Source organism: Mus caroli, unplaced genomic scaffold (assembly GCF_978045245.1).
Source record: "Mus caroli unplaced genomic scaffold, Mus_caroli_1 scaffold_5, whole genome shotgun sequence".
Lineage (NCBI taxonomy): Eukaryota > Metazoa > Chordata > Mammalia > Rodentia > Muridae > Mus > Mus caroli.
In genome coordinates, this window is record NW_028227260.1 from 147,038,754 (window position 1) to 147,059,740 (window position 20,987).

Consider the following 20,987-nt stretch of genomic DNA (forward strand, 5'->3'; position numbering starts at 1 on the left):
AATAAAGCCAAATTGTTTTGCAATTGTTAAGAAAAAAATTGGTTTATGCTGATAAAAATGGATGAAGTTATCTAAATGATCCATTGAGTGCCCATTTTAATTACATAGATGGAAGGATTACAAGAGGACAGTATTTTATGTCTACCCGCTGCTTACTGTGAGGTCAGTTCTTCAAATTTTTATTACTAGAATCTTCCATAAACCTTTTGAGTTAAATTTCATTTCCAAATATACAAAGGGAAGTTTGTGGGCCATGGTCGTCTTTGTTCATTGTACATTTTGTTTCTTTTCTGTTGTGTTTTCCTTTTGTTTTTCTTTGCGCTGTGGCTTTGTTTTATTTTATTTATAACCTTCAAAAGAGAATGTCTGTCTCTATGCAATCGTGTATGTATGGTTATACATACACATTGCGTCTATATCTCTATACACACGACTTTATGGATAAAGAATGTGTGACTACTCACATATAGACACTCTTAAATTTTATCTGTTAAACTTTAAATATCTGAGTTGTATCTCATAAATTGTGGTTGGCTTTGGGCAAGCTTTTCTCTGAAAACACTTTCCTTTATAGTATAAGGCACATGAAATAGCCTTTATGGTAAGATGTTGTGTTTTTTTTTTTCCATCTTCGTTTTCTTTCTAGCGTGCAATGATGCGCTTCTCAGAGTTGGAGATGAAAGAGAGAGAAGGTAGCCACCCAGCAACCAAAGACTCCGAGGTGTGCAAATTCAGCCCAGCCGACTGGGAAAGGTTGAAAGGAAATCAGGAAAAGAAGCCAAAGTCAGTCACCCTGGAAGAGGCCATTGCCGACCAGAATGACAGTGAGAGATGTAAGTAACCCGAGCAGCTGGGCTGTAGCATCACATTGGTGAGAGCAGAGCCACCCTGCTTCCAAGGCCTGAGATGGTGAGAGGAAGAGGGATTTGTGGATAATGGCCCAAGGTCCAGTTGGGGACTGCTCTGAGAAAGAGGCTGCTTTGTGGTCTTTACCGTAGTGATGTCTGCTTACATGTAGCTGGGAATCTGGTGTCTATGGGATTCTTTTCTAGGACTTGGTCTTCATTTGCAAAGAAACACCAGGCTCAAAGTGAATGACAGCCCAATACAATGTAGCAGTAGAAAGCAGGTGGTAAGGATCAGTTCTTTTTTTTTTTTTTTTTTTTTTTTGAAGCAGCTAGAATGATACTCTTTAGCCTTGCACCTCTCCCACATGGCAGTCTACGCTGGAATGGGAAAAGTACTTAGGTTTTTTTTCTATCTAGGTTTTGTTGAGGTGGGATGAAGGTTGGTCAAAGCACCAGAAAGATGGCAACAGGTATTAGCTGAGTTTGTTGTCATTGGAAGTTATCAATAGAACCCAAGAATGGGGTATGGCAATGGCCTACAAGACAGATGGTGGTTTATGGTCTGGGGTAAATGTGGGAAAAGGTAAGCAAGCGCCTTTTGGGGATCTTTCAGTCTAAACGATGGGTCCCCTGTTGGGCTGGGCTTTGGAGAGTTTTAAGGGTGCTTGCTGCAACACTTTGTGAAGGTCTTTAGTTTCCTCAAATGTCTATGCCTAAGGTTTGAGGCCTGCTCTGGCCTTCAGAAACCTTGCTAGGGAAGGTGAATTAGGATGTCAGAGGAAACATGGAGGAGAGTTGTTGCAGAAGCCTCCTAGACGAGCCAGTCAGTGGCATTGGGTGCTTGAGAGCCCCCTATTGTTGCCCTTGAAGGTGTAACACACCTGGCACAGTTCTTGGTGTGCGCCGCCTTTCCTTCACTACCTCCAGTTCATCTTTAAGGTCCAGAAAACGCTCTGGCTGGCCTGCAGCAACAGTCAGACCCAAGAAGATTTGCTGTGAGCTAGTCCTAAAGAAAAAGGTAGTTTTTATAACAAGCAAGTGACGCCCTTGCCCAAGGGAGTCTTGAATGATCTCTGTCAAAAGATGTGTACATGGCTGCTCTTGGGCCAAGTGGCAAAGGTACTCAGAGTGGGCACAGAGCAGTGGAATCGCCAGTGCTTTGTGAGGTGCTTGGCGAGGAAGGCAGCTGCGAAGTAGGCAAGGTGTTTCCAGAAGGGAGGAGCTAGCTGCAAGTGGGAGTCCCCTTTGTTCTGCGTGAACGCTGAGAGATGCTGTAAGAGGTTGAGAGGTTGGCTGGCTTCCAGCCTTTGGCCTTTCTTTTTTTTTTTTTTTTTTTTTTTTTTTTTAAGTTTTCAGGTAATGGAGCCAGGCCCCAAGTGGCCACTGCCCTCAGATAAGAATCTGGGAGGCCTCCCACCTACCTGCCTGGGAGGCCCACCTCCTCCCCACTTGTCCTGCTTTTGGAGTGGCTTGAGGGGCCCCTCCAAGGCTCAGACAGTGGGCTATTTGGGGGGTACCAGAACAGGGCTCCCGCCACTTGTAAGAGCCAGAAATTACCATCAAGTGCTTTGGAGGTTATGTGCAAAAGGCGTGTTTTTCAAGAAGGAAAAATGTTACCATCCCCATACTTGCCTGCCTTTAGGACTCATAGATGTGATGGGAGCGGGGCGTGGTGGGGATCACGGCTACAAGAGCCAAGCTTAGGAGAACTAGGGGAGGGATTTGGAGTAGAGGGGACAGGATTCTAAACTCTACCTATTTCTTTTTGGTTTTGTTGTTGTTTGGTTTGGGGGGGGTTGTTTGTTTTGGGGTTTTTTTGGTTTTGGTTTTTGGTTTTGGTGGGGATGGAGTAACACAAATCTTACCAGGTAGCCCAGGCTAGCCTTAGTCCTCCTGCCTCACCCTTTTGGATGCTGGGGTTATAAGCATGTACTGTCTCTGCTCCCTTCCCCTTCTGAGGGAGCCCCTGCGCTCTGAGATGGTGAGTGCATCTTGTTGGGAGGGGGCATGGTCAGGATTTTCATTTGCCCTCTTTGGTATTGTGGCTGAGTTAAATGATGGTGGAAGTTGATTGACTGAGTTAAGTGCTTCCCTTCACACCTGACAATGCATGGGAAGGACTTCTCCATGACATTTTAGAGATGTGGAAGGGCCAGGAAGCATTACCTTGGTCTTTGCTAAACATGAGCTACTTTGCCAGTCTCTTGGGTGGGGTAGACCTGGAACCTGCTAAAGGAGAGTCTGAGCAGGAACTGGAGGAAGCTTGAGTCAAGGGGCTTTGTGGGGATGTCTCATCTGGGGAGTTTTCCCCCCAGGACCACGCCAGAATGCTTTCTGAACTAGAGAGATGCCTTGGCACTGATCACCTACTCTGCTCAGCTGTGGGTGACAGAGCTAGCTACCTGCAGAGGGCAATGACATCTAGGATGACCCTCGGAAGTCTTGTTTAGGGCTCACTAGGCATGGCTGCCACAGTGATGAAGTTGCTTTGTTGCCATGGTGATTTGTAAATGTTGCCATGGCGATGCTTCTACATGGTATAGTATGGCAGCACAGTCATGATAAATTATGGGATATATGTGCTGCAAGTCATATGACCATGCTATAGGGAGCAGGTGTCAAACAGCCACACCCACATCCGCCTACATGGCTTGACCTAGAGGCCAACAGTAAGAGTAGTGGTAGGTAGTAGAGCCTGGTGGTTAGGGCCTCTGTTGCTTGTTCTCTTTTAGCCTATCTTTTTTGCTCTAAGGGTAGTCTTGCTGGTAGTGGTTGGACTGGCCCCATTTGCAGAGGTCCAAGTGAAAGTATTTGGGAATGATGCGGAGCATCCTATCTCTGACGGCAGTAGGGGTATGTTTGCTTCAAGGTTGTTATTAATTCCTGGAAGATCACCCGAGTGCAGACCTTTGGGGGCTTCAGAGGCTTGGAGGGAGGATGCACAGAGGTTTCTAAGGGTTTGAAGAATGGAGGAGAAGCTGGCTATGCTGATGGTGTGTGGACTAATGTGAATCTCAGATTTATTAGTGAGACTGCTTGATGGTAATTGGGATGTAGAGAGAACAACAGGCCCTGCTGTGGAGTTTCCTCAGGATGAGGCAGAGAGGGACTTGCCATACAGTAATTCACAGTCCCTGAGGGTCAGGTAATAGGGTGGCGGGGGTACCCGCTGTGTGCAGGTTTGCTCAGATGGGAAAATCCCAGAAAGGGATGAGCTAGCCAAGCCTTTAGGGATGCTCTTATCATGTAAGGGACAGAGGCAGGCACCTCTCAGCTGATGCCAGCCCATGCAGCAGTCTTCCGGGTGGTTTTACCAGGGCACTTTGTGCAAAAGGTCAACTGACTGAGATAAGCTTCCTTCCACTGTTGTGAGTTGACAGTGAGGCTGAAAGTGTTTCGCTCCCCAAGAAAGATAGCTTAGACAGTGATGTAGGCGCCTCCTCGAAACCCGGAGTTCAACTGTTAAGACTAGGAAGTGAATGTAAAATACTCAGGGCAGAGAGAGTCTTAGCGATTGATTGGCAGGGGAGGTGTGATGATGGAACAGGATAAGGCAGGGCAGTGGAATCTGGGAGAGGCCCCCCACTGAACATGCTGCTGTCTGATGGTGATTGATTCCATCTATAGGCAGTTATGACATTACCCACCTACCTTCCCTTCACATCACCTACAAAAGGGAGAGGTGAACGAGGTACACGTTAAAATTCTGGGGTAAATTTGAGCTGGTTTAAGGATCCTGCATAAATAATTTCTCTGGCCCTTCCCTTTTCCCTGAGCAGCCAGGGTTGAGGAAGGAAGAGGAGAGGCAGCTGGTCATCATGTTCCCACTTTATAGCCCAGCGTGGCCAAGTTGTAAAGTGTGTACTGTTAGTGGCAGAGCAGTTAAGAGGGTCACAGAGTGGCTAGCACAAGTGATACCCCGGCCATGCTGAGTGCAGTGGTCTTTGACAGTCTGCATGCCTTCACTGGTTGCCGTCAAGCCTTAGGGCTGGACATTGACGTTGCCGAAGACCCACTTGGACCATGTCCTTGAGTTATAAGTACTCAGAGAACTGCAGTGACATGGCATACAAGGGATCCAGCCGCTGGCTGTTCTGTCTCTGCCACCATGAGGAGGGGGAGCAGTTGGGGACATGTAGCCATTCCTTAGCTCAGATTGGATCCAGTCCCACCTTCCCTAAGGTGCTGCTCACCCGCACCTGACAGCCACTCAATGCTGGATTGCCCTTGAGAGAAGTCGATGATGCATGAGCAGAGCTGGTCGGAAGTAGGGGTGGAATTTCAAATGTATTGAGCTCATCCTATGAGGTGAATGTTTATTTCACCAGCAAAATGACTCCTGCAGTGCTACCAAAATGCCAGACCCACATCCTCAGGAGACCCCCACCCCCGGGAACCTGTGGGGTCATGTTAGTGATCTATGGGCAAGCACTGAGCCTTATGGTGGTTGCTACATAGTGGGTTTTGTTGTTGTTGTTGTTGTTTAGGGGATTTATTTTCTCTGTGTGAACACGTGTGTCACAATATGTATGTGTAGGCTAGACGACAATTCTTCCACCATGTAGGTCCCCAGGAGTGGATCCCGCTTCCCCAGGCTTACCGTTACCCACTGAGGCAGCTCACTGGTTCCTGTAGTGTTTATATTTTGTTGGATATTGGGAAAACTGCCACCCCAGAGCAAGTCATGGGCTAGATCCTGGTCCTGGTTACAACAATTCGGAAGTGGTGTAGGACTATGGTGGCTCAGGGAGAGGGTAGGTGCCGTAGGTGTCTACTGGTCCACTTGTCCCTTGGTCTGCTACAGAGAACTGAAGGAGCCCTAGGGAGCTGGAGCCAACAGTTTATGCTTGCCTGCCTACAAAAGACTGTGAAGGGGATGAGGTCTTGTCTAGATGTTTGCATGACAGAAAGAGCACAGGTTAGGTGACCTGAGTCCCCGTGGGGATCCCTATTTTGGACATTAAATGGGAGCAGCAGCTTGATTCAGTGATAGGTATTTCTTTTTTTTTTTTTTTTTTTTTTGGTTTTTCGAGACAGGGTTTCTCTGTATATCCCTGGCTGTCCTGGAGCTCACTTTGTAGACCAGGCTGGCCTCGAACTCAGAAATCCGCCTGCCTCTGCCTACCGAGTGCTGGGATTAAAGGCGTGCGCCACCACGACCGGCTGTGATAGGTATTTCTGTGGGCAGCCATCAGATTGAGCCCTTTGAAGTTGTAGCATCCTTGCCCTTGGCTCTGCTTGGTCCTCTTCTCCCAGCAGCCCTGGCTCTGCAGGGTTCTTTGCCCCCTCTTGCCCATCCAGGTCCGGGACTTCTTTCAACACTCTCCCATCCACATTCCTGTTTTCATCATCTTTTGTCCGTTCAAGTAAACATAGATGTCGCTCGCCCCTTGGGTAAATGACATGTTGGGGATATTTCGTCTTTTACTACAATCCTCTGTGTCTCCAAATCACGACCTAAGAGATGCTTCCCCAAAGATTTTTTTAGCTTAACCAGACTTGGTTGAGACTTGGTTGGGGTACCTCAGCCCTTTCTGAGTTCCCCTGGCTCCCAACTACGAAAAGGTTAGGAAGACAAAGTACCTAGCTTGCTGACTTGTTTTGGCATGCCCTTTCTCTGGAAAGTTCTGATTATCCTGCTTCCATGTTCCCAATGGGCAAGGATCTCTGTCTCCCAAGACCTGTGAGGTGTTCATCACCATGGCCTTGGCCAAGGCTAGCCTGCCTACTCCTCATAGTCCGCCTCCATGTAGGGAGCTAGATCTTGATCTCTGAATTTTTTTTTTTTTTTTTTTTTTTGTCTGTTCTCACAGGCGAGTATAGCACTGGAAACAAACATGATCTCTTTGAAGCCCCAGAGGACAAAGATCTTCCTGTGGAAAAGTATTTCTTGGAGAGGCCGCCGCCTGTGAGTGAGCCACCCAGTGACCAGGGGGTGGTGGACACGCCACACAGCCCCACCCTCCGGCTAGACAGGAAACGCAAACTGTCAGGTGACAGCACCCACACTGAGACCGCTGTGGAAGAGCTAGCTGAGGACCCTCTGAAAGCCAAGCGAAGACGGATCTCCAAAGGTGAGTGTGGCCAGCTCCCACTGCCTGCTTGGGAGGCCTTTGCATGCAGCCGCAGAGGGCGCAATTGAGTGTGCTTGTGTGGGGTCACAGTGGGGTTATTGCAGCACCTCTCCCCCTCCCTCCATAGACAGCTTGCCACTCCCACAATGCCTCCCGAAGCCCTGGGGAGGCGGCACCCACCTCCCCTCCCTCCAAACCCCAGAGGCTGCCAAAGAAAAATAAAGTGACCTGCCAAGCAGAGACAGTGGCCACACCCTTCCCCTCCCCCACCCCATTGGTGCTATGTAAGACAGGTTTTTTTCCTCCCCATGGGGCTTTTTGATTAATTTGTAGTTATTTCTCCATTAGATGACTGGCCTGAGAGGGAAATGACAAACAGTTCCTCTAACCACTTAGAAGACCCACATTGTAATGAGCTGACCAACCTGAAGGTGTGCATTGAATTAACAGGGCTCCATCCTAAAAAGCAACGCCACTTGCTGCACCTTAGAGAACGGTGGGAGCAGCAGGTGTCGGCAGCCGAGAGCAAACCTGGCCGGCAAAGCAGGAAGGAAGTGGCCCAGGCTGTTCAGCCTGAGGTCACCTCCCAGGGGACTAACATCACTGAAGAGAAGCCTGGCAGGAAAAAGGCAGAGGCCAAAGGCAACAGAGGCTGGTCTGAAGAGTCGCTCAAATCCTGTGACAATGAGCAAGGTATGCAGAGACCACCTCTTGGCTACTCACTGTGCTTCTAGAGGATAGGTCATGCATTCCATGGGAACACCACGGGGACTTGGGCCATCTAAGGTTGTGGCTTTTTGGTGATGTCCTCGAACACCCCCATTGCCTGTCTTTCCACTTCCCTCCTGGTTTCCCAGTATATGGCTGGGCAGGAAGGGAGGGCTGGGTGGCCTCACAACCTTGCCAACAATCCTTCCAGGCTCCGGCTGCCTCAGTCATCAGGATTTGTGAGCACCTGAGCCCAGTGGGTGGGGGAGAGCAGGAAGAACCAGTTTCTGTCCTCTTGTCCTGGCCCTTTGAAGAAACTTACCACTTGGCATTTTGAGGGTTAACCTATTTGCCATTTGAATGTGGGATAATTAAAATATTAATGCTTTGAAAACATAATTGGTATATCTTTAAAAACTGAAGCCGCTCCAGTGATCAGTGCTAACAATGGGCTTTTCTTTCTGCATCAGCTACAACTGTGTAACGCCTGCTTCTTCTGCCCCTCCCCCGCCCGGCACCGCCCCCTCCCCCTCCGTATTTAGGCTTGCCTGTGCTCTCAGGCTCTCCGCCCATGAAGAGCCTTTCATCCACCAATGCAAGTGGCAAAAAGCAGACTCAGCCAAGCTGCACGCCAGCCTCAAGGCTGCCTGCCAAACAGCAGAAAATTAAAGAAAGCCAGAAGACAGATGTGCTGTGCGCAGAGGAAGACGAGGATTGCCAGGCTGCCTCCCCGCTGCAAAAATACACAGACAACATCGAGAAGCCATCCGGGAAGAGACTGTGCAAAACGAAGCACTTGATACCTCAGGAGTCCAGGAGGAGCTTGCAGATCACAGGAGACTACTATGTGGAGAACACTGACACTAAGGTACCTTCTGCCCTGCTCCCCACCTTGTGCCTGCTTCTTATGGAGGAAGCTCCCATCTTCCTGGACTGTACTCCCTTGCCACCGCTCCTGTCTTAGAGGGGCATGTGCACTGTGTGGCCATGAAGTTTCAAAGTAGTAAGAGTGAAACCCCACCCCACCCCTCCTCTGACAGACCCCCCCCCCCCAAAAAAAAAAAAGACAAGTGTCTTTCTCTGTGGGTTTATCACTGGAAGAGGAAAGGGAGAAGAAGCAGTGGGGGTGTTAAAGGGTCACAGTCTTACCTGTGCATATTACTCTCGTGACAGATGACTGTGCGGAGATTCAGAAAACGACCTGAGCCCAGTTCGGACTACGATTTGTCACCACCAGCCAAGCAGGAGCCAAAGCCCTTTGACCGTCTGCAACAATTGTTACCGGCCACCCAGGCCACCCAGCTGCCACGCTCAAATTCTCCTCAAGAGACCACCCAGTCTCGCCCCATGCCGCCAGAAGCTCGGAGACTTATTGTCAATAAGAATGCTGGCGAGACCCTCCTGCAGCGGGCTGCCCGGCTAGGCTATGAGGTGACTGTGTACTTGTGGGTACTGGGGATCTGCTGCGGCAGGCTGGGTGCAGGAGCTTCAGGGAGGGCCTTGGAGAGCGGAGCCTAGCCCCTCTACATCAGGAGGTGTTCCAAGGCCCAGCAGGATGTTTGTATCAGACCCACTCTGGCTGTTAGCTCTTTGGGTTTTTTTTTGGTTTGGGGGGTGTTTGTTTGTTTGGTTTGTTTGTTTTTTTTTCGAGACAGGGTTTCTCTGTGTAGCCCTGGCTATCCTGGAACTCACTTTGTAGACCAGGCTGGCCTTGAACTCAGAAATCCGCCTGCCTCTGCCTCCCAAGTATTGGGATTAAAGGCGTGCGCCACCACTGCCCGGCTGTTGGCTCTTTGGTAGCTAGGTCTGTCAGGGTAGAAAAAGCAAAGCCTCGGATGTTCCGTTCCTGTTCAGGCAGGTGGGCCAGCCATGCCACGCTTGCTCCCTTAGTTCTGATAGAAAGTCTGACATAACCCAGGACTTGGCGACTGAGGTAAATTGTAATGATTTCTTTTGATTTGTGGTTAAACAGGGGTGTAGAGAAGCGATCCGCTCTATTTAGGGTGGCTTATGCTATTGCTGGTAGAAAGGTGGCCTTGAGGGGTCGGAAGTGACTGTGGGGACAGTTGGTGTGGACCCACTGCGGTGTGGGAGGCAGCCCTGACTGGAATGATACCTGAGAGAGGGAGGCAACCTGAGGGGCTCTGCACCCCCCCAAACTCTGCTGCCAACTGGACCTGTGCCCTCAGTGTTGGCCTGCCTGAGTGTGCTCCCAAGCCTACATGATCCACAGTAATCCATTTTCCCTCTCATCTTCTTTGGGCTTACAACTGCTGTTCTCTGCACTTTCGGTTGACAAAAGTTGCAGGGGGACTACAGAACTTGGAAAGATACTGACCCTGAACAGTGACGGCAAAGCCCAGCCCTGTCCCATCACCACCTTTCCAAGGTCTTCTTGGTTGGACTCTTCTCTCCAAAGGCTCCAGGGGGACCCTTTCTGCAGTTCAGAACCTCCTGGAGCTAACCTCCTATTTCTGCCCCTGTATGCCCCCCACACCCACTTACCAATTGAAATTGTGGTGCAACAGGCCACGGGGCAAAGGCCTTTCTTCTTCTTTTTTTAATGCTGACATCAGCCCCCTGGGAGTTGGATGGTCAGAATGAAATGCAGTTCAGCAAGCTGTGTGTGAAGGTGTGAAGGAAAAGGGTGAATACCCTGGCTCACCTTTGGCTAGGGCCAGCAGGATTTAGCCAGCACCCTGGCATCCTTTCATTCTGATAACCATTGTACTTCGAGCCCTACAATAACCAGTGACGGAAACCCCAGCCTGGAAATTGTAGCTTTGTGGGTGGGAACTTGAGGGAAGGATGGTCCTTGGGTGCACTTGTGTTTCTGGTTGTGTGTGCTGTTGTTTGCATGAACACATCTGTGTTTTAGATCTCAGGACTATCTCAGAGATAGCTAGAAGGAGAGATTGGTTATCAGCACAGTTACTGTGGTTTAAGTGCAAGTGGCCGTTGGTTGTTTAACCGCAAGCAGAGAGCATCGCCACCTAGGACAAGGGTGAGGCTTCGTGCTCAGCATCGGATTTCCTTTCAAGGAGCTTCACCAGTGCTACACTTGGGCTTCTGGCAAGCTCACCAAAGGAGACGCTGAGGGAACGAGGGTTCCCTCAAGGGCAAGGGCAGCAGGCTTCTTTGCTCATACAGAAACAAGGCTTCTTTCTTAGCCCTTTGATCTCAGCATCATTTCCAAAGGTCTTACACCTTTGCAAAGAGAAATGGCGAGGCTCAAGAGACCCTTGTGGCTTCTCTAAGGAATAGTTGTTATGCAGCCGGTAGGTCTGAGGTCTCTGCTAAGGAGCGCTTTTTTAGGCTCTGTTCCTTTGATGGCCCGGGGACTATTTACTGAACTTCTCCATGCAGGCACATGGAATTTTCAATATGTAAATTTCAATCGCGGGTGATTTAACTGTTAATGTTAACCATTTCACTCACCCAGAGTCTGCCTTTCCTGGGTTTCTTTTGGCAGAATGTAAGGTGTTGGATGATAGGCCATTCAGATGCGGCAATTTCAAACTTTCTAAATGAAGGACAATTTCCTCGTCCTGTAGGGAACTGTTGGAAACCTGCAGCTATGGAGTTTTTCCATCAGTGAACTTTACTGTTGTTTCCTAGTTGGCTAAAGAACAGTAAAAAGGAAGTTCCTCTCACCCGACCCTCATTCTCTTTCAGCTAATGTGTGTCTAGGGGTTTACAGCACCCCATCTCTTAACTAGATAGACCGCTGAGCAGGCAGGCAGGCAGACAGGCCAGGGACCCTGAACGTTGTTGTCTCTACTAAGAAGGCTTCTATTTCTCTCGCTAAAATACCAGCATGCAACCACATGCTTGTGCATTTAGTGGTGATGGTTAAATTTTCTATGAATTAAATAAATCATGTTTTTAAAAAAGTTAATGAGGCATTTAATTAATTAACAATGTCGAGTTTATGGCCTTTATGGTTACATTTTGTGGTTAATGACATTCAGCTTATGGCCTCTTAACAGAATTGTCCAACAAAAACAGTTTGATTTTTGTTTAGGAATGGGCGGGTTGTCCTTCAAACACCCATTTCTGATGCAAAAAAATAACAAGAGAGATGTATCAGGCGGCACACATCTTCCCCATTCTCTGTTGGGAACAGCAGTTGGCATCTGTAAAGAGGCCACCCTTCCACCTAGGAGAGTGATATTAGCTTGCGTGACCTCAGCAGTGGGGTCAGAGGGATGCTGCTGGTAACAGCTGGATTGAAGCCCTCTAGCTGGAGCTTTTCATTGGGCCTTTCGAGGCTTCCCAGCAGACCTGGGAATTGGTTTGCATGATGAGTCGAATATTTCCCCTTGGTTGGGAATCTTAACCCCTCTGGACCACAGTCTCCCAGAGTGTTGGATGAGAACACGCCCACTTTTCTTCCTGGAGTTTCCTAGGCTGTGGAGAGTGGTGTGGGGCAAGATCTCAGGCCAAGTGACATCAGTGTACCTGAGTGAGGATAGGCCATGGCAAATACCTCACCTATTGTGTGGCCACTGCTACCTTCCCAGCCTTCCTACGGGAAAAGAGCAAATCGACTTGGCCTTCTGCTCTGGCTTCTTTCATTTCTAGGTTCCCTTAGATCTGCCCTGCAGCAAGGTAGACTTCCAGGTGAGGGCCATAATTGTCAGAACAAATAAACCCTGGGTTGAGAGAGGACACCGGGCAGACCGCCGGGATCCACATAAATTGATCTTTGCACAGCAGTCAGTGGCGCTCGCAGATCCCAGAGTCACGTGACGAGGTCTCTTCCTGGCTGGGGCACACAGCTCATTAGATTGCAGCGGTCCACTCGAGTCTGGCTAGTGAGGGCCTGCTAAAAGAGCAGCAGCTTCATGCGGTATCCTGGATACCGGTGCTCAGGGCAGGTGGCCTGGGAGCTCGGAGCATTGCGGGCTTTCTGGCAGGTTAGAACCTGAAGGAAGAAACGCCGAGCCAGGCATGCCTTTCTCTTCCTCCCCTTGTTTTAGAAAGGAGCCGCCGTGGTAACCTGAAGCAGCAGGGCACAGATGGTCAGGTTTCCCAGCATGCAGCTTTAGGCTCACAGGGAGGCATCTGGAACATTCTAGTTAGGGCCTAAGTGACCCTTACCTGTGACTGAATTGTCCTAGAAAGGGCATAAGAGATTTTTTTTTCACAACCCACCTCATGTCTATGAGTGGCCAGCAGGAGCCATGTCTAACAGCTAAGTTTCCTCCGTGTTAACTGTGAGGTTTCCCTTTCACTGATAGGCCATGTGTTAGGCCACCCCGACACTTACCCCCATTCTTAGAACTTAGGACCGATCTACTTGGCATGACTTAGAGGAAGATAGCGTAACCTGTTTCCTGGCGACAGATACTGTTCAATGTGTTTGAAAACTTGCTTAATCATGGTAATAAGACATGGAATAAATTACTGCCGTGCTTACTGGGAGTGGTTCATATTAATATTTTAACTTGCTAAAGAACTGAGATTAATAATAGTGATTTGGAGGCAAACTCTTGACACTGACCGCCTTCCGCAGAGGGGGAGGGGCGGGCTTATTCTAGTTTGTTCTACTATGTGATCTATCTGATTCTTGTCACTGACTTAGGTAAATAAGAGTGTATTTCATTGATTCAGTCTTGAGTAGAATGAGAAGTGAGGAAAGGTGGGTCATTTGAGATCTTAGTGTCCTTGGTGGTGTGACTGAATAAAGCCCAGAGCATGGCCTAGCAAGCAAAGGCTCTCCTGCTGAACTGCTCCCTGTCTCCCCAGCTCTCTGTATGCCTTTTTTCCTCACCTGACTGTTTTTTTTGGGGGGGGGGTTTGTTTTGTTTCTTTGTTTTTAAGAGTGGATTTTGCTTTATATCCCAGGCTTGCCATCAAGGCTGGCTTCAAACTTAAAAGTCATCCCCCTGCCTCAGTCTCTTGAGTGCTGGGATTACAGGTGTATCCCACCTCACTTAGCTTCATGCCACTCTTTGGTGATGTCTAAGATACCTGGCAAGAAGCCCCAACTAGAACCCTGCCTCTCATCCAGAGGCCTGGCTGCCCAGCCTCTGCCTCCCCTCTGTACCCAGGGCTGGAATCTGCCTGAGCCGCCCTGGGTTGCAGGGTGTGGTGACAACATTTCTCTTTTGCTTCCCTTTGATCGCTCCCACTTTTATCTAAACTTGGCTGTTTATTATCTATAATGACCCTGTGAGACATAAATGCCATTGTACAGGTGAATGCACCCTTGGATTTGTTTTGTTGAGGCAGGGTCTCACGGTATATCTTAGACCAGTCTCAGATTCTTGTTGGTCTGGTGGCCTCAGCCTCCTGAGCATTAGCAATTACAGGTGGGAGCCACCATGCCTAGCTTTGAATGAGCCCTTTTGAGCCCTATGCAGCTGAGTCTCTGCATGCTCCCTCAGCACTGAGCCAAGTAGATTGGGGCCTCATAGCTTTGGGCCACACAGAGCCCTTCACACTGTTCTGAGCCCCTCAATAAACATCCAGGCACCACCCAAACCACAGTGGGTTCTCAGGCCCCGGTGTGAAGTCTTAGAACTATGAAGAAGTCTTTCTTGTGAGGTGACTGTGTGGTGATTGGATGGTATTTCCTGTTCCCTCCCCACAGGAAGTGGTCTTATATTGCCTGGAGAACAAGGTCTGTGATGTCAATCATCGAGACAATGCTGGCTACTGTGCTCTGCATGAAGCTTGCGCCAGGGGATGGCTCAACATCGTGCGCCACCTCCTTGAATATGGCGCTGATGTCAACTGCAGTGCCCAGGATGGAACCAGGTCAGTGGTGTGTCTCCTTGCATCCTCATCCTTCCTTCAGAGGAGGAGACGGTAGCTCTAAGGGGATGCAGAGAACCCCCGAGAGAGAGAGAGGGAGAGAGCAGATCGCACCTGCACAAATTCCAGTCTAGAAGTGAACTGAACAGGTTTTCCTGGCAGGTGTAGACAAACCCCTCCTAGTCTTGGCCAGTTCTGTAGTTCTCCCACAGACCAGGACCCTCCATGGAGGCTATGTCTTCCTGAAGAGTCAGGGGGTGCTGCCTTTTCGAATCCTAAACTGTTCATTGCCATCTGGGAGGTCATATTCAAAGTACTTGTGAGCTGAAACACCCCTGGCAACAGACTAAAGACCACATGTCCCTCCCTCCACTGCTTCCTCAGTCACCACCCACATCCAGGCCCTAGTATTCACTTGGTCCTTAACCTCTGCTCTGAGTCAGCACAGCATCTTGAGGGGTACACTGCTGGGAGACGGGCATAGATAGCTAAAGGTAACCTGTGAATCTTTTAGGCTTTTGTTTTGTTTTGTTATTTGGACACTGTCTTTCTATGTAGCCTTGCTTATCCTAGAACTCACTCTATACACCAGGCTGGCCTTGAAATCACAGAAATCTGCCTGCCTCTGCCTCCTGAGTGTCATGGTTTCCTAATAACATTGACTCCTGTGTCCTCCTTTGAATATACCACTGTCAGGCCCTTAAGACACTTTCATCATAGACTTAAGTTCTTCCTTAGGCCTAAGGATAAAATAGATGTGTACTTGAGAGCTGACCCTTCACTGGTCCTTTAGAAAAGAGCTGCTACTTTGACTTTGAGCCAGTCATTTATACCTACAATGGTAGTGATACTGCACCCGGGTGCTCACTGTAGGTGGTGTGTCTTTGCTGCTAGCTTAGTAGGTGGTATGTGTGTGTGTGTGTGTGTATTCACACAAGCTTAATGCCACTGTGTGTCTCTTCCCAGGCCTCTGCATGATGCTGTGGAGAATGACCACTTAGAAATTGTCCGATTGCTTCTTTCCTATGGTGCTGACCCTACTTTGGCCACATACTCAGGGAGAACCATCATGAAAATGACCCACAGTGAACTTATGGAGAAGTTTTTAACAGGTATGATGTAGTCCAATGAATAATCTTATTCAAAAGTTTGACTCACCTGTGCACAGTATGGTTTCGGGCACCTACAGTCCTAGATACTCTGAGAACATAAGGATGGAAGATCATGCATGTAAGGCCAGCCTGACTGACTTATGAAGGCCTGGTAGTTGAACACTTACTTATCACAGGGAAAGCCCTGGGCTCTCACACCACCCAAGGGGATGGGGTGGGAAGAGATGGGAACTGTATGTTTTGACTTGGGTGTGACTAGGCAGAATGCAAAGGGTTTGTTTTTTTTGTTTTGTTTTTTTGTTTTTTTGATGGTGTAATCCTGTTATAGTGAGGCCATTTGGCTTCTTCATTGTAGTGTTCTTTGATTGTTTGTTTAGTTTCCCTTTCTAGAAATCTCCTTTTCCCCGAAGTATGGCTCATAAGTTTACATAGCAAGTCTGTATGGAGTCACACAATCTGATGGGCATGCAGTTTGGGGTGATGTTGTTTGATCTTGGGGTAAAGCCATCTTTTAAGGCCCAGGTGTTAGAGATTCCCCCAAACAGAAGCACAGAGGGTTTTATGACTGTTGAGCGCTTATGGGAAAGAATTCCCTCAGCTGGCCCATGACCCACACATGCCCATCTTGAGTTGAGACACGGTGTAAAAATACAGTTCTTCCTTGGTTTTATATGCAAAAGCTGCAGAGCTTCTTTGCTCTCATTTGGTAGGCCAGGGTGGCCTGTCCCTCGGCAAGTCAGGATAACAGTTATGTACCACAGAGGGCTTCTAAGAATTGAGAGGCTACGAGCAGACCCATTCATAAAATAGCCCATCATGAGTTCATAGGAGAAATGCACCCTAAGTAGATCAGCATTTTGTTATTGTCAAGTGACATTTTGTTTTGTGTGGGGACACGAGCCCATAGTGGGGCCCAGGCTGGCCTTAAACTTTCTGGGATTATAGTTGTGCGACACCACACCTAGTGATCTTCCATCACTACCCCTGTTTCTCTGCAGACTATTTAAATGACCTGCAGGGTCGCAGTGAAGATGATACCAGCGGCGCTTGGGAGTTCTATGGCAGCTCTGTGTGTGGTAAGCAGCTTTTTACTGTGGGGAGTGGATGGCTTCCAATGTTTTTGCCTACCCAGAGGGAGGGAGGTGGGCACTGGAGAAGATTGTTAGAGGTCTGGATGTGGTGGTGCGGCTGAAATCTTCTGTAGTTAACGGATCCCTCTCTCTCTCATTTGTCTTACATTAGAACCAGATGACGAAAGTGGGTACGATGTTTTGGCTAATCCCCCAGGACCAGAAGACCCAGATGAGGAAGAGGATACCTATAGCGATTTGTTTGAGTTTGAGTTTGCTGAAAGCTCCCTCTTGCCGTGTTATAACATCCAAGTGTCTGTCGCTCAGGGGTGAGCATGGCTATTTCTGGCACAAAGTGGCCAAGCTGCTTCTAAGGCAGTTTGTCCCATTAGGCAGATGAAGGTAGATGAGTGGGTGGCTCCTTAGCTGTCAGCAAACTTTGGCTTAGGGTCCAGATTGCTTGATTATTTATGCCCAGTGGAGATGGGGCTTAACCATAGCATGGTATAGGTTGCCTTCATGAGAAAGCAGGAGCTTAGAGCCACCATCTTGGATATTACAGTTGTCACCCATTCCCAAACAAATCACCCTAGGAACTCCCCAAAGACTTGAGGTATAATTGGATTGTAGTGATAATCTACCTCCTTATCTAAGAAGAGGACAGTCACACGTGGAATCCTTAATGTGTCGTTAGATTTGGTTAGATCCCATGTGTCCCCTATGGGTGTGCTGCTGCACCTTCATACCGTCCTCTGGGGCGTACATCTCAAGAAACAGCTATGCTGTGCTATGTGGGGACAAAATGTTTAATGAGTAATAATCTCCTTGGCTCTGAAACGATAAACACATATGCCATCACAAACAGCAACAGAAATTCTAAAGGGTATTAGCTAGCTATTAAGAGTATTAAGTAAAGCTGGGCGTGGTGGAGCACGCCTTTAATCTCAGCACTTGGGAGGCAGAGGCAGGCGGATTTCTTGAGTTTGAGGCCAGCCTGATCTACAAAGTGAGTTTCAGGACAGCCAAGGCTACATAGAGAAACCCTGTATCGGGGGAGAAAAAAGAAAAAAAAAAAAAAAGAGTATTAAGTATCCCTTCTCAAAAGTGTCACTACCAGAGAACAGAAGGGTGGGGGTGGAATTGGGAAAGGGGAGGAGGGATGGCCCTCCATGTTTAGTGATCTGTCAGTTCCCTGAGGGTCCTTGAAGAGGTCCAGAGGGGTTGGGATATAGGCCTGCTTTTCATCTCACTATGGGGTCTACTAGAGAAGCATGAAGCAAGTTTTAGCTAGAGCTGGGTGAGCAGGACTTTGTCTCCATTTGTTTCCATCCACAGCAGACACAGTGAAGCTTGTTCAAATCCTAGTACAGGTTCTTCGTAGGAAACAAGAGTTCTTTCAGCTGCAGTTAGTCTCCTTACCTTAAGGTCCAGTGATGAGCTATGGTGGGAGAGAGCCAGTGGGAGGGGAGGGTTGACCAGAAGACAGCTGGCCCTGGTTAGTACTCAAAAGTAGTCAGGGTACTGTAGTACCTTTCCATTTGGCCAGAAATCTAAGTCCCACCCCTTTCTATTTTCTAGGCCACGAAACTGGCTTCTGCTCTCAGACGTGCTCAAGAAGTTGAAAATGTCCTCCCGGATATTCCGTAGCAATTTTCCCAATCTGGAAATTGTCACCATTGCAGAGGCGGAGTTTTACCGACAGGTCTCAACAAGTCTCTTGTTCTCCTGCCCCAAAGACCTGGAAGCCTTCAATCCTGAAAGCAAGGAGCTGTTGGATCTGGTGGAATTCACCAATGAGCTCCAGACACTGCTGGGCTCCTCTGTGGAGTGGCTCCACCCTAGTGACACGGGCCATGAAAACTACTGGTGAGCCACCTGCCCCGCCCACCCACTGTGTACAGTGTGTTATAGTGTTAATCCTTGTGCATATGTGTCATAATACAACAATTTCTGTAAAGAAAGGACACTATTACATATGAAAATATCTCTTCTTTATATAAGAGAAGTTACTCCAGTCAGAAGAACCTAGAAGCCCGTGTTTTCTTTCTAAAATTTTAAGTCAGTTTTTATGAAGCTGTTGAAATGTCTTTATTTTTCAGTGTACACATGCTTTGAAATGTATGTTCGTTTTTACTTGGAACATTTTTCCTTTCTGTTCTTTTCTAAGGAGAAAAAATAAATGAATAAATGAATAAATGAAAAGGAGCTCTGTGCTTGGCGTAATTTCATACAAAGCTCTGGTGGCGGGCCATGGGTGTATTGTGTGGTGAGGACTATGTGTTTGGTTTGCTGGAGTGAACTGGGTGAAGGCACTTGGTGGTGGTATACTTTTATGTTTTGTTTACAGAGTACCTGCTCACACCAGGTAAATGCTATTGGACGTGATCCAGTGGCATGTAATATAAATTCAAACCATATCCACACACAACAGCTACTTGTAAGAAACTTTTGTATCCTAATTTAAAAGCTGTGAAATTACTTTTCACACATCAAACCGGATTGTTTATATGTTTAAACATTTTATGCTCTTATTTAAAGAAGACTTTGAGCTATTTTTTTCTGTACTCTGTAAAATATTGAAAACTAACATAATATGTTGAGGTTGCTTGAAAATGTACATAAAACTAAAATTTTCTGAATTGTGTGTTTATGTTTGAAATCTGTGTTTTAACTTTGTAAGTAAATTCTCTGCCTTTGTATTTATATTTTACAAAAATTTTTCTTAAAAGGCAATAAACCTGTTGAGGAAAGGAGCAAATTGAAGTACTTTGCATCCTTTGTATTCCGGAAGTAGTTACCCATTGTCACGGGCTTTCCTTTACACGAGGATGATGGAGTCCCTGTGGGCAACTTGTAAACAAGTTCGTCTCCACGAATCAAAGTAGACTAAGGCCTTTAGGAAAGCTATTCTGAGAATATGATTTATCATCCCATTCTGGGAATCTGATTCTTAGATCTCTCTCTCTCTCTCTCTCTCTCTCTCTCTCTCTCTCTCTCATCCCTTTTTGAGGTTTTGGGGATCAAAATCAGACCCTCACACATGCTAAACAACTATACTACCATTGAACCCATCCCTACATATATTTTAGAAAGTGTTCTCTCACTTTCTTCCCGGGCTTAGATTCAATCATCCTGCTTCACCCTTCTGAGTAGCTGAGGTTATAGGCATGTACCAGCATACCCAGCCTCAGGTCTTCTGTCCCTTTCTCCTTTGATTGCCCTGGCTTACTTAAATTCCTTTTGACCCTCACCTACTGCAGTGTCACATCCATTATATCTTGGGCCTTTAGGAGAGCTTTTCCCTGAAATGCTATCATTATTGTCACTTCTCTTCCTCTAGGCCTCTTTTTGTTTTGGTTCTCTGTTTAGCCTGACCAGCAAAGTCTGCAGTTTCAACATTTCTTCTACTGCTGTTACTTTTTTCTAGCACTATTTACTCGTATTGTCAATCAGTTCATTCCACAGTCCTTTAACTCCATTCTTCTACAGACACGGCTTAACTCCATTCTTCTACAGACACGGCTGGGAAGCTGGACTCCCTTGCAGCTTGTTTTACCCTCCAACAGCAGAAACAAATCAAAACAGAAGGATGGATTAGGGAAGCTTCTAGTTACTGCTGTAGCATTCCAATATCCAGTTATTAAGTAGAGTCTTAAGTACACCAAGATGGGGAGGAAGGTAGGGATGAGGGAGGCCTGCAAATGCTATGGCCTGACAGGCAAACAAATCAAGACATGGTTGGGAATGAGGAAATGTAGTGTGGTTGGATAACTACATGTGTATTAGAGAAATGTTTGTTGGGAAGATGGATTACCAAGTGAAGTTTGGACTATATGTGGAAAAAAGGCAACAGGTTGGTTTTTGATCATCTTTTATGATCATGAGAAAAAGCCTACAGAAGCATTTTTCAACAAAGAGAAGTTCTTGTCATCCAGTGTCAACAGTCTCCCGACTCCAGGCTGATTTTGGTGAGATTTGGTTACGCAGACCATCACCTCATATGTAGGCAGAAAGGCCAAAATGGGGGGAAAATGGATAGGAAGCAAGACCAGAGGAGCAGTGCTGCCCACAGCAGCGAGTAAGGCAGAAGAGCTGAAACTACTCTAAGAGAATAAAAGGCTGCCAGGAGGGAGCTTATAGGGAAATCCACACCAAAATTCCAAGGTTATTTCAGCTGGAAGCAAAGGGAGAGTCCCAAGTGGAGCCTTGAAGGATGTGGGGACCAAAGGAGCTCAATGTGGGAAAACTGAGGTTCTGCCTTAAGGCTTTTGGGAAAGCTGGTAGAGAGCTTCCTCGAAGCCTTCCGGAAGTTGAGAACAAGTTTTAAAAGCTTGGGTTAATGAGATGGCTCAGCTGGAGTGGGTGCCTGCCACCAAGCCTGATGACCTGAGTTCCATTCCTGGGACCCACATG

General features: G+C 47.7%; 1 protein-coding gene across 6 annotated transcripts in view; it reads left to right on the forward strand.

The window, feature by feature from the left end:
- The window catches only part of Bcor (BCL6 corepressor), a 122,809-nt gene extending 103,492 nt beyond the window's left edge, over positions 1–19,317 (forward strand). For 3 of the 6 annotated variants that reach the window (XM_029473165.2, XM_029473166.2, XM_021152808.2), the window contains exons 5-15: positions 109–162; positions 647–833; positions 6,662–6,922; positions 7,271–7,615; positions 8,173–8,498; positions 8,804–9,061; positions 14,229–14,395; positions 15,359–15,504; positions 16,503–16,580; positions 16,747–16,903; positions 18,153–19,317. In XM_029473165.2, the coding sequence (XP_029329025.1) occupies positions 109–162; positions 647–833; positions 6,662–6,922; positions 7,271–7,615; positions 8,173–8,498; positions 8,804–9,061; positions 14,229–14,395; positions 15,359–15,504; positions 16,503–16,580; positions 16,747–16,903; positions 18,153–18,444 (2,271 nt within the window). In that variant the 3' untranslated portion in view covers positions 18,445–19,317. The remainder of the gene's footprint in view (positions 1–108; positions 163–646; positions 834–6,661; positions 6,923–7,270; positions 7,616–8,172; positions 8,499–8,803; positions 9,062–14,228; positions 14,396–15,358; positions 15,505–16,502; positions 16,581–16,746; positions 16,904–18,152) is intronic. The other 3 variants (XM_021152810.3, XM_021152809.2, XM_021152811.3) reach the window with 3 other exon arrangements.
- The last annotated feature ends 1,670 nt before the right edge of the window (positions 19,318–20,987 follow it).